This window comes from Dreissena polymorpha, chromosome 5 (genome assembly GCF_020536995.1).
Source record: "Dreissena polymorpha isolate Duluth1 chromosome 5, UMN_Dpol_1.0, whole genome shotgun sequence".
Taxonomy (NCBI): domain Eukaryota; kingdom Metazoa; phylum Mollusca; class Bivalvia; order Myida; family Dreissenidae; genus Dreissena; species Dreissena polymorpha.
The window spans coordinates 98,284,824-98,297,438 of NC_068359.1; the positions used below are offsets into that span (position 1 = coordinate 98,284,824).

At 33.4% G+C, this 12,615-nt stretch overlaps 2 protein-coding genes across 2 annotated transcripts; both read left to right on the forward strand.

The window, feature by feature from the left end:
• The first annotated feature begins 1,371 nt into the window (after window positions 1-1,371).
• Window positions 1,372-5,813, forward strand: LOC127831500 (uncharacterized). The gene is made up of 6 exons (XM_052356484.1): window positions 1,372-1,474; window positions 1,618-1,709; window positions 1,858-2,049; window positions 3,627-3,698; window positions 4,218-4,323; window positions 5,773-5,813. The coding sequence occupies exons 2-6, from the start codon at window positions 1,707-1,709 to the stop codon at window positions 5,811-5,813; spliced, it is 414 nt and encodes a 137-aa protein (XP_052212444.1). The 5' UTR covers window positions 1,372-1,474; window positions 1,618-1,706.
• Window positions 4,441-10,998, forward strand: LOC127831884 (adhesion G-protein coupled receptor D1-like). The gene is made up of 13 exons (XM_052356959.1): window positions 4,441-4,563; window positions 4,722-5,277; window positions 5,445-5,494; window positions 5,773-5,905; window positions 6,624-6,871; window positions 6,985-7,584; window positions 7,900-7,969; window positions 8,170-8,236; window positions 9,055-9,140; window positions 9,483-9,609; window positions 10,047-10,088; window positions 10,247-10,333; window positions 10,617-10,998. The coding sequence occupies exons 6-13, from the start codon at window positions 7,494-7,496 to the stop codon at window positions 10,650-10,652; spliced, it is 606 nt and encodes a 201-aa protein (XP_052212919.1). The 5' UTR covers window positions 4,441-4,563; window positions 4,722-5,277; window positions 5,445-5,494; window positions 5,773-5,905; window positions 6,624-6,871; window positions 6,985-7,493; the 3' UTR covers window positions 10,653-10,998.
• The last annotated feature ends 1,617 nt before the right edge of the window (window positions 10,999-12,615 follow it).

A 12,615-nucleotide genomic window follows, 5' to 3' on the forward strand; every position in this document is an offset into this window, starting at 1 on the left:
ATAATATATAATAATTATTGTTCAAAAGATAATAAGCCCTCTTAAATCGCTCGGCGGAGTTTAGTAAAATTTCACAATGTCCATAGATGAATTAGCTAAATGTGTAAATTATCGCAAAAAGCGTGTGTTTTTCGCTACGAGAAGAAGTTTGTATGTTTTCCGCTACAGAATATATTGTCCCTGAAATTGTACTTCCTAACTCCCTTTAAACTGCTTGCCGGAATAAGTTCAGGGATTAACATCTGAATAACCTAAATTTGTACTTGATCGTGAAGAAAGGAGTTTAGGCTGCGACCAGAAAAGCCAAGTGTTCAGTATTAGTGAGGATGGTAACGTTTCGCATTATCGTGTTGTTAATATAATAATTATTTAACATATTTAACATAATCGTCTGAGGCGTTAACATTTATTAAATAAATTGACAATTGAATCGACAACAACAACAACAAAACAACAACTGCTACTAATACTACTTCTACTACTACTACTACTACTACTACTACTACTACTACTACTACTACTACTACTACTACTACTACTACTACTACTACTACTACTACTACTACTACTACTACTACTACTACTACTACTACTACTACTACTACTACTACTACTACTACTACTACTACTACTACTACTACTACTACTACTACTTCTACTACTACTACTACTTACTACTACTACTACTACTACTACTACTACTACTACTACTACCTACTACTACTACTAACTACTACTACTACTATCTATACTACTACTACTACTACTACTACTACTACTACTACTATACTACTACTACTACTACTACTACTATACTACTACTACTACTACTACTACTACTACTACTACTACTACTACTACTACTACTACTACTACCACTACTTCTACTACTACTACTACTACTACTTCTACTACTACTACTACTTACTACTACTACTACTACTACTACTACTACACTTACTACTACTACTACTTCTACTTCTACTACTACTACTACTACTACTACTACTATTACTACTACTACTACTACTGCTAATACTACTATTACTACTACTCACTACTACTACTATACTATATTACTACTACTACTACTACTACTACTACTACTACTTCTACTACTTACTACTAACTATACTACTACTACTACTACTACTACTTACTACTACTACTACTACTACTACTACTACTACTACTACTACTACTACTACTACTACTACTACTACTACTACTACTACTACTGCTACTACTACTACTTCTACTACTACTAATTCAAATATGCATTACAATTATGCAGGTATGTCCTAGTTAACAAAGTTACTACATTCAAACTTAAATTTTGGCAATCATTGATTTCATACATATACAGGCACAACACTTCTCCAATGCGAATCTGATATTGATTTCAATAACGAAACGTGGCGGGTAGTTGCTGCAGAGTTTGTTGAAAGCCACAACTGCTCAACCGGATACAAGGGTAACTTGTTTTATATGTAGCTGATTTACAGTACGAATTTCAAGGGTGTATACGGCATATCTACAAATAATTCGTATATTCAAAATGAATGCACAGTCTTTTTTTGTCATTTAAATATTTATGATTTTTTTCTCGATAATCAGGTATAGTGACAAGGGAGTGTAATGCAAGGGGGATTTATGAACAACCAGTATACAACTGCACAAAGGAGGCAATACACGATTTATTGCAAATGGTAGGGATTGTGTAGCATTTTGTTTTCTTGACTGCTATAACTGCTGTTAAATGTGAAAATTCTCAAATGTAATCTTTTACATTTTAATGCGGTTAAGAGATGTGTTTGCAACTTAACGAAAATGCATAAGGCCATTAATTGGTTCCAGATAAAAACAACTGCCATTGCCGAAACAATTGAAGGTTTGCGGACGGCAATGCGGGCCAGCCCAGATAATGACAACACGACGGCTAAGCATCCGAACATACATGTTGGTGATATCGAAGCAGCGACACAGATTATTCAGTTCATTGTAAATCATATCGAAATTAATACCTCCACGATTGAAAATGTGACGGATGTAAGTTACAAATAATAATTAAATATTTGTTATTATGTATTTTTTATACAGATCAACAGAATTACTCAGACTTAACAATACTAGTTTATAAAGGAATACCATACACCATTCAAAATGTATGAACCAAACAAAACTACTATTTCACTGTTAACATAATAATTCAGCTAAATGTTTAAATTTCACTAGTAAATGCCATGTTCCCAAAATAGGTCGCCAAAGGTCCATGAGCTTTATTCAATAAATATGAATTAGTAGCCAACATGTGTCATTTACCAATTATTCCTCATGTAGTGTAAATCTATCCTGATTTTATAGTATTCCATTATGTTTTCATAAATGAAGTAAATATTGTTCAATATTAGTTATCAATTATACTGATTTTAGCTGCTATCTATTAAGGCAAAAAAAACACAGTGTATTATGTTTACATTTCATTTATAAAGTTCATTCAATGTGGTGGTTTCTTGACAAAATAAGTTGGTCTCTAAAGTGTCTGTACTGGTGCAAATCACTATACCAACAAGGCGTGGAAGTTGCACCAAGTTGGCAGAATTTGTTGAACACCTTACAGCTGCCATTAACCACGCTGGTGTCATATAATAGTCGATCCTGTTTGTTTCTGAAGTCATGCTATCAGTGATCTGCTGTTATCAATTTCATCTGACACAGGAACTAATATAACAAGCAGATAATCTGTCTGCAGTTATCTTCGTAGCATAATATTTAACATACTGCACTAGCAGGAGAGTTTTTACAACTAGATATGAAATAAAATGCAAAATAAATAAATTTTGACCTGGTATCTGTCCTTTATGATATACATTCACCTCAATCGTGGAGAGTTTAGAACAATTCAGTTTCGTCATATTTATATGAAATCACGGCTTATTGTTAAGACGAATCGTTAATATATAAAATATCAGATAAAATTTTTAACAAACTGGCCCTGTCCGGATAATAGCAAAATAAATGAAACAAATAGTCTAGACCATTCTGGTTTAAATAACGCAACATTTACGTAAGATTTATTCAATTCAAATCAACATTATTTGTTTTGACTACATTGTTGAAGTGTTAAATTTGAACGGTTGGTTTGGCATTCGTACATCGATCAGTTTTTGGTACTAATATTATCTGTTCATTATGAGTCATTTATAATTGTCTGATTTAATCATTATTAAATACTTAAAACACTTGAGATACGCCGTCATGTGTGCGTACTAAGAAAACCTTCAATATATATGTCGAACTTTACAATGACAACAGCTGATATCGATTCTTTTAAATGATTTCAAGCAAGTGGTATTCGACTACGTCACTTCCGATCTGAACAAAAATGTCGACTCGATCACGAAGTGCGAAACTTCGGCATAGTTATCGGGTGTATACTCGTTTAATATTTTGGGTTTAATCGAATAACGGCATGGATATGCATGAACACATTATAAGCTCACATACAATTGGTATATTAAAGGTTTTTAAATCGTCGTCCGTTGATCTTTAAAGTGATTATTTTCTATTCGCTGCGGGGTTGTTCTTATAAATTATTTTGATAAATAATGATCTATCTTTTATAGTCATTTGTTGATGTGGTGGATATCCTCATAAGCGAGAGAGCCACTCAATCGTGGGGCGCCCTTATGGACAAGGTGATTATATTTGCCGCATGTAATCTAGAAAAGGGTTGCAATCATTAATTTATCCCTTCATCGTACCCATATTAAGGTGATAAAACCCCATCTCATACAATAAGGTGTATTACAATGTTGTTGAAAACAGCAAACACGCGCAATATTGCGACGACATTTTGTGTGTTTCCATTTGATGTTTCTAAATAATATTTTATTCTTTTTCTTTGCTTACTAATGAAATGAAGAAACATGCGATAGTGATGGGGTAAATACAATACAATATCGTCCCAAATACAGATAAATTTATGTGCTCGGTACAGAAACCTGGACCACCCTATTTATTTAGGTTTCCTTATCACCGCTACATGTATATAAACTGATTTGTAATCAAACACTAACCCATTATTCTCTGTTTGTATGATTTGTACATTTGCGTTCATATGCTACATTTTGTATACTATTTTACACATATATTATACGTATGCTATTTATCCGATTTTATAAACTATTATGTAGATTAATGTCTGTATTGTGCAGGGCGGTGCAGCAGCAGTGATCAACGTATTAAATGAGTTTATATCTAAAGTTACCAAAAACATATCTGTGACGCAACAAAACCTGACCGTTGCAAAAGAAAACATTCGTAAGTTCGAAGCTTCCATAATCAACGTTTCATTTGATTGTTTCTTATATTACTCTTCACCAACATGTCATGTATTAAAACCATATCAGGATTTGTAAACTATGAATGTAATTTCAGTTATTGAAATAAGCACTGTGAATGAATGTTCAATGATCAAGTTTCCGGATACTGAGAAGAATGAGAACCTTCCATCTTGGACAAGCAATCGACACACCAGCATTGAAGTTAATTGTATCGAAAGTAATCCGCTTATTAAAACTTATCATTACATAGCGTTTGCGAATTATTTTATTATAATATTAATTATTATAATGTTTGATGGACCCTTTTGATGACCAAAAACTTCAATCAGTTGATAATATTTCAATTAAGTGATAATACGTTTGAATTATTTTCAGCTGGCGGCCTAACATTTAGTGGTTCTCTCTTTAGAAATTTGTCTTCCATAATGTCAACAAGAAATGAAAATGCCACGTAAGTTGCCGCAATTATTATCTAGTGTATGTTATTTCGGTTGTTTACAGGAAAAAATTGTGTTAATAATTGTGTCACTGAGTGTTAAAATTATATATGATGTTAAACTGGTCCTGATATAATATAGTGCACGAAACCGACAAACAACGATGACTATCTCACACTTAATGAACTAACTTATGTTGATGCCATGATGCTATGATTTCCGCTGAAGTCATAGCATACAAAACCTCCACACACAAAATGTTTAATGGTGTCAGTGATAACTCTTAAACTAAAATGTACCCATTAGGAACCACCAACATATATTTCTATCGAATTAATACATTTTCAACTTTCCGTTTTATATTTTAAAATCTCCAACAACTGCAACAAAGGCACGTGGAGATCAATGCCCCGGTACTTGCTTTTACTATCCACAAGTCCAGGAAAGATAGTTCTGAACGGCTAGATATGACCTTAGTCTTCCAGCTATTTAAGGTAAGTTTACGCGTAACTATTGTGTTATTGCAACAACGGTTTTAAATATTTAAACTGGTTATATCAATACTGGTCTTAGGGGGGAAATTTTGGTTTCTTTGTTCCTATTAACAGATTATTAAACAGTGTGATTGTATGCTCCTTTTTATACATTTTTATTTCAACAGACTTGCTTAGAGAAGCCATCTTGCTCTTTCTGGAAAAAGGACAATTCTAGGTAACAATTTCATTTTAATTTCCGATTCACTGGCTTTACACAGAACGGTTGTGAACCGGCAGAGTGTTCCTATCGCAGTATATTTAGAACAAACATACCTCTATTCAACTTAGTAGATTGTTTGGTATATTTGTTTATAAAATATACGCGATTTGATTATGATTAGTTGGGAGACAGCATTAGCGTATTGATATTTGTGCACTACTGCTTGCCGGTTTTTTGTTTTTTGCAATATATTAGTCCATATTTGTATAAGTAAATAAAGCGCTTTACTACAGTGATCAAGGATTCTGGTCTAGCGAAGGATGCAAACTGGTAGAATATAACCACCAGGCGGGACGTGTAACATGCTCATGCAATCATCTCACAAACTTTGCTGTTCTGATGAGTCCAGCGACTACCATTAACATGGTATATTTATGCTGGTGTCTTGCAAATTAGAAAATTCGAGCCATTGTGTACGTTTAAAAGAAATCATGGCCAATGATCAATATTATGTGAATCTGGTTTACTAGGAAACAATGAAAGCAATCCATGTACATAGCCAATGCGATCTTAGAGTGCCGTTCAAATCTTAGGAAAGTTTCACCATATTTTCTGTTACTATGGTCGTTTGTTTACAATTATGAAATAAAGAAATTTCACTGTGTATAATATCTACGATTATCGCTGTTACTATAGTATAAGTGCAATATAACCTTTGCGAATCAATAGCATAATTCGTCCAATAGGTTGTACGAAAATAAATTCGTAATATATTTGATAATAAAAAAACAAAACAAAAAAATATTTTTTACAATAAGGGCTTACAACCATTCAAGGCCTAAACGACAACAACGTACGTGCTAAAAAAATGAGTACCACCTCTTACGCTATTGTGCGATTAAACAATAAAAAAATAATATTGTATTTTCAATCATAATTATCTGGTCATTTAATTGGTTCATGTGCGTCCCTACATGTAATAGTATCTATAAACGTTTGGAGTATCACATGATTGTATATTCTCTGTTTCTTAAACGGTGTCATAATTTTTGATTAAATGACTTAAATAGTTTTATTTGTTTCCGTAGCCAATATACTTAGTACTTACATGGTATTTATATTATTCGTCATGATTTGAATACAGATCCACCATCAGGCTCTTAGTGCAATAACAGTGGTGGGTTGCAGTTTGTCTCTCGGTGGTCTATTTACAACTGCTGTCATTTACGCTTGTTTCTGGAGGTAAACACATATACAACATGTCTTTAAGTGGAAAAGTGGAATGTAATGAAGATTATGTTCGTTTAAACAAGAAATATATTATTGCCATACATGTAGATGCATTAACTTCTCCTGAAGCCTTCTTATATACACAACCGTTGACAAAGAAAGGTAAATAACACTCGTCTGATTGAGAACAATTTGTAATGTATTATCCCTTATTGCATTGTTTTAATAATTTTATAAAACCTATATCATATTGTTGTTGTTTTTTTGCAATCAAGGATGGTTAAGTCAAACAGAGCAACCTTGCTGTTAAACCTGTGTGGAGCACTATTCTTTGCGTATCTAGCGTTCCTCATTGGAATTAAACGTACTCAACCGATGGTATTGTATAATAGAGTCACGGATTCCCTTTTTTGTAAATTTATTACAATATCAACGTATACTTTATAAAAAATCAAATCTACGCGTATTGCATATTACAAAGTGTAACCATTTTGAAATATTAAATGCTCAAAATAGGTCCATTCTTATTAAAAATTATAGTGCGTTTAACTACAGTTATATAAACAGTATGATGAGATACTTATAGAATACGGATTCTCGCAAATTTTACCCAGAATGATCAATACGTCTGGAAATGTTTTATGTCAAAGAACATCACAACACTTTTATAAACCGTGTAAACTTACACTTTACCCATACTGATACTGAAATAGTCTACGTTTAGGGCGCTTGTACATTCACTGCGGTATTGCTTCACTACGTGTATCTCGTGGCCTTTTGCTTGATGCTGGCTGAGGGAGGCGATCTTGCGTTGATGGTTATGAAACCGCTTGCAAAGTGGAATGGTATCCCTTACTTCTTGGCTGGAGCATATGGTAGGTGAACAGGAGTATCAGAAGTTTTATTTTTAAAGTACGTCGTTAAATCATTATGTTGTTAATCTCTTAATACAGCCGGACATTCTATCTTTGTACAATGTATAAATTGATCGATGTTATATTGCATGCACAATAGATTAAAGGGAATGGAATATTTACGGTTTTGTATTATCTGTATATCAAATTCGTGAAAACTCAGAATTAAGACCGCCTAGCTATTTAAACCACAAGTGGTCATTTTAGCGAGGTTTAACAGTACTATTATATATTGGTTGATGCGAATGTTATTACCCCATATCTGCATTATTTTAGGTATTCCAGCCATAATTGTTGGTATTTCCATGGGCGCGACACAGTTAGATGGTTATGGCAATGAAAGATTGTGAGCGACGTTTAAATGTTCTGATTTTATCATTAGAAGGCTTTGCCACGCATTTGCGGCATTGCTATACGCCACAGGATGTAAAACTAAAAGCTCTAAGCAAATTTAAATTAAATGCTATAATTATACAGCTTGTGTTTAATTATAATATTATCAAGGATTGAGTCGTATTGAAACACACTGTATGTCTCATATTGCAGCTGTTGGTTGACGGTGGAGTCAGGTCTGTTTTGGGCATTTGCAGGACCAGTTCTTGCCATAGTCATGGTTTGTGTAGTCATTTCTTATGTTTATAAATGGGTGTTATTGATAAATGCGTTTTGAAAGTATGCCCTTTATAAGTCATTTATTGAGAATGGACCTGGAGGGTGAGCTGTTGGACGGGTGGTCATGGTAGAAAGACGAATAGTTTGTCCGTCGCAAGTCAAAGTCAACATAAAATGATAAAGCAACAACCATAAACATATTATAACGAGCATTTCTTTGTTAAATGTCGATCCTTGTTTTAATAACGTACCAGAATTGAAGCTTGTTCTTATATCCAAGATCAATGCCACAGTGTGAGTACGGAATCACTATAAGCTCTTTGCGAAGCATATAATTATATGTCGAAACCATGATCGCGTTGGTCATCATTTTGAAGAAAGTGTTAAGGATGCGGTACATACAGAGCTTATTCAAAGATAATGCTCGAAATTTAACATTACATGTTAACTATTGTGCAAAATATTGTGCAAGTATGGTTGATTTTCCAATAATTATGAGCAAAATTAAAATTACGCACATGATTTTCTTTTTATTTTATATTTGAGAAAAAATATGGCATATTTCCTTGACGAACTTATCTCTGTTACAATTTCATACTATCTCTGAGCGAAAAATGTTAATCTGTAATTGTATCCGTTTGTTGTATTATTCTGCATTAGTAAAATGTTCAAAATATATAAAGTACATGTAAATATAAGCCACAGAGCGAAAATTGAACAGATAATACTAGGTATTTGTTTGAACGACATCGTATTCACGGCATATTCATTTTGAGTGAAGTGTTATGTTTTTAATATATTTAATGTTTCATTTATCAGGCAAACCTGATTATCTTGGTACTCGTGTTGAAAAAATTGTTCGGAGTTTCTGCCATGTCAAAGAAAACAGACGCTGAGAAAATCAAGTAAGTTAAAAAATGGTTATAAAACCTGTTTTTGTGTCAAATAAAGGAACATGTGAACATCGATATACAAGTTACTCTATTTTTTCTATTTTGCATGCAGAACAGAAAACTCTAACGTCTGTGAAAGACGACATGTGTTAGAAATAACACGTCACAATAAATCTGTTTAACATAGCTAACACAAATATGTTTGCCAAGACGTTTTCATGGAACAAAGTGGTGTGCTTGTTTCTTTATTTTGAAATTGCGCCCTACTCAAAAGTATTTCAGTCGAAAATTTCCCACTGAATAAGGACATGTATGCACGTTTTGACTTTATTTCACATATTTGTACAAAAACAGGGCCGGTGTGCGGAGTGTTTTTATTCTACTTCCCGTGCTGGGCCTCACCTGGGTGCTAGGTATTTTTGCAGTAAACAAGGACACGCTCGTCTTCCAGTACTTGTTCGCCATCTTCAACAGTGTGCAGGTATATTCGACACAGTAACTTTCGCTTTCGGTTGATAGTGTAGCACAAATATTTTGCAAACTATGATTTACCATTTAATGCAACATCAGTATTCACCGCTAGGATGTGTTATGCAAACATCTCTTTTGCTGTGAAACCTAGTGGGGTTGTAATCGCATGTTGTCATATTGAGGCTCAGTTTTATCACTTAAATTGTACATTAGGCTATGAAATGATTCCACATATTGATTCCTTAACTATTCTCTATATAATTTAATGTTAAACCAACCACTTAATTATTCGAATTGTTTTTTTTTATTCGTTTACAGATAATTTTTTGTTACGTTACAGGGGTTCCTAATCTTTTTGGTGCAGTGTGTGTTTGATAAGAAAGTAAGTATCATTAAAATAACACCATCAAGTCTCTGCATGCCCATTATTATGAAGGTTGCTTTCAGGGGTTCCTCATCTTTTTGGTGCAGTGTGTGTTTGATAAGAAAGTAAGTATCAATAAAATAACACCATCCAGTCTCTGCATGCCCATTATTATGAAAATTGCTTTCACATAAAAAGGACACTATGAAATATATTGTTATACTATGAACATTAAATATAGATGTCTGTTTGATGTTTAATAAACTCACTGTCCCATTTACAGGTACGCGACGCTCTACGACAGATCAAGGTCACATGGTTCACGACTCCAGTCGTTCGTACCGGGGACACAAACGTGGATTCCACGCAGGTTCTAGAATATGATTCATTATGGTTTATCTTACTTATTTAGACAACGTTTTAATAGTAAATCACATCCACATCAGCGAACGCTTATCTTAGACGACATGGGTAAAAAGTCGCTGAAAAGCAAGATGCATATATGATAAAAATCCGTTCGTGTCATGCTTTTAGTCCTTCGCTTAATATTTCAATAATTCTAATTGACTTTGATCGATATTTGTGCACTATTTTAAATATTTATAAATGTACGTTTAATTGATGGTGTAACTCATGATTTTTTTATTTAATAGAAGTCGGCATCTCGCAATATCATTGCTTCGACATAGAAACCAAACAGTCATCAAATTGTCGGAATACAGGACGACTATGTGTAGACGACAATATTAGATGACTATGTGTTTTTTTAATCGGTTTATTATTGCGAACTTTATTTATCTTCAAGCAATATCGTATGTATGATGTGTGTATTATTGAGGGTTATATATAACGCGTTTGAAATAATCTACATTGTACGATGACAACGATGGCATTGTGTGTACAGGGCCGGATTAAGCTTTTGGGGCCCAAGGCAGCACATGTTACGCGGCCCCTTCCTTCTGGTCCCCTTCTGTATATTGAAAATCATACTCGATTTTACAACTACAAAGATCAGAAAACTTGCATTTGTACACGTTTTACAGGTACAATATATATTTATATATATATTTATATATATATACCTATATATATATATATATATATATATATATATATATATATATATATATATATATATATATATATATATATATATATATATATATATATATATATATATATATATATATATATATATATATATATATAATATTTTATTAATTGAACTTAACGCACATGATACATGTAACAGATTCAAGCCTATAAGTCTCTTCTACAACACTTCAGCAGGCCAAAGTCATCGATCAGCTGTGTGAAGTCTAGTTCTCGGAGGACTTGACATTCAATAGACAGTTGGCCTAATGCTGTCAACATTTCCTGACTCGTGGTGTTCCTCAGATAGTTTTCCACGCGTGATAATATTGAAATTAACCTCTCCCCTTGACAGTTATTAACTGGCATTGTTAAGTATGTTCGTACAGCGATGGCAACATTTGAGAAAGTTGTCTGTAGTTGACCTCCATCTAACTTCAGCAGATCACTCATGTGGGTGATGATTCTGTCTTGGTCCGCTTCTAAGATGGCTTTGAACTGAACGAACTCGTCAACAAAAGACGCCGCAATGTCATCTTGATAAGACTTCAATTGACTTTAAGGAATGATACATGAACAAAATTGTGCATCTTATAAACTTATGGTAAATTGAGCTTGAAAACCGTGACACGGTTTTAACAACATACTTAAGCCAGTATTTGGCTTTTCTACCATTGGACATACATCAGAGGCACGACAACAGAAAGAAGAAGCGTTTTGCTCTACATATCTTAAGAGGCCCGCCACTGCTGCATCAAGATAGCACCGTAAATTAAAGCGAACTTAACGGTCCAGATGTTGTCATGACCATACGGGAAAGTCGTATAATAAACATAGAAACTAATGGTTCTGAATGGATATACAACACCGACAGAAAATTTATAGCACAGTAAATAAAAGCGAACGACACAGTAACAATTGGCTATACATCGGGAAAATGTTAAAATCACACACAAAATTTCTTCTGCAATCCCGATGAAGTCGTCAAATGGCCTAATAAATAAAGATCATAATTTTGGAAACTGGCCTACGATTGGCCAAACTGAAACCTTGTCAGCCTAGGCTTTAATCCGGCACTGTGTGTCTACATAGAAACAAAGCAAACATCTTTAAATGTATGACTGCAGAAAAGCTTCGAGTCGTAATATAGATATTTTAATACGCGTTTATATAATCATTGTGCATTATTTGCAACTGCATGGGCATTTGCATTTTAAGGCTTATCAATATATAATATTGCTTTGATTGACACATTATTTCGTAGGACGCTCGACATGACAACGCAAGCTGTATACAAATTTGTATGATAACAATCATAACAAAGTTGTCTGTTAATGCTGCGATAGATTTGCAAACCTGTCTTCCAGTAGATTATTAACATAGGCGTGTATCTAGAATAAAAATGCTGATTTTTTATACATTGGATACGTGTTAGCGCTAGTCATTGGAACGTTAATGTCTATATAATGTATTTGATATTTTATTATTCCATATAAATTACATAAAATATAATGTTTTCTTATTTAATGTACTTACTTTTAATATTGTCTGATATAGTTT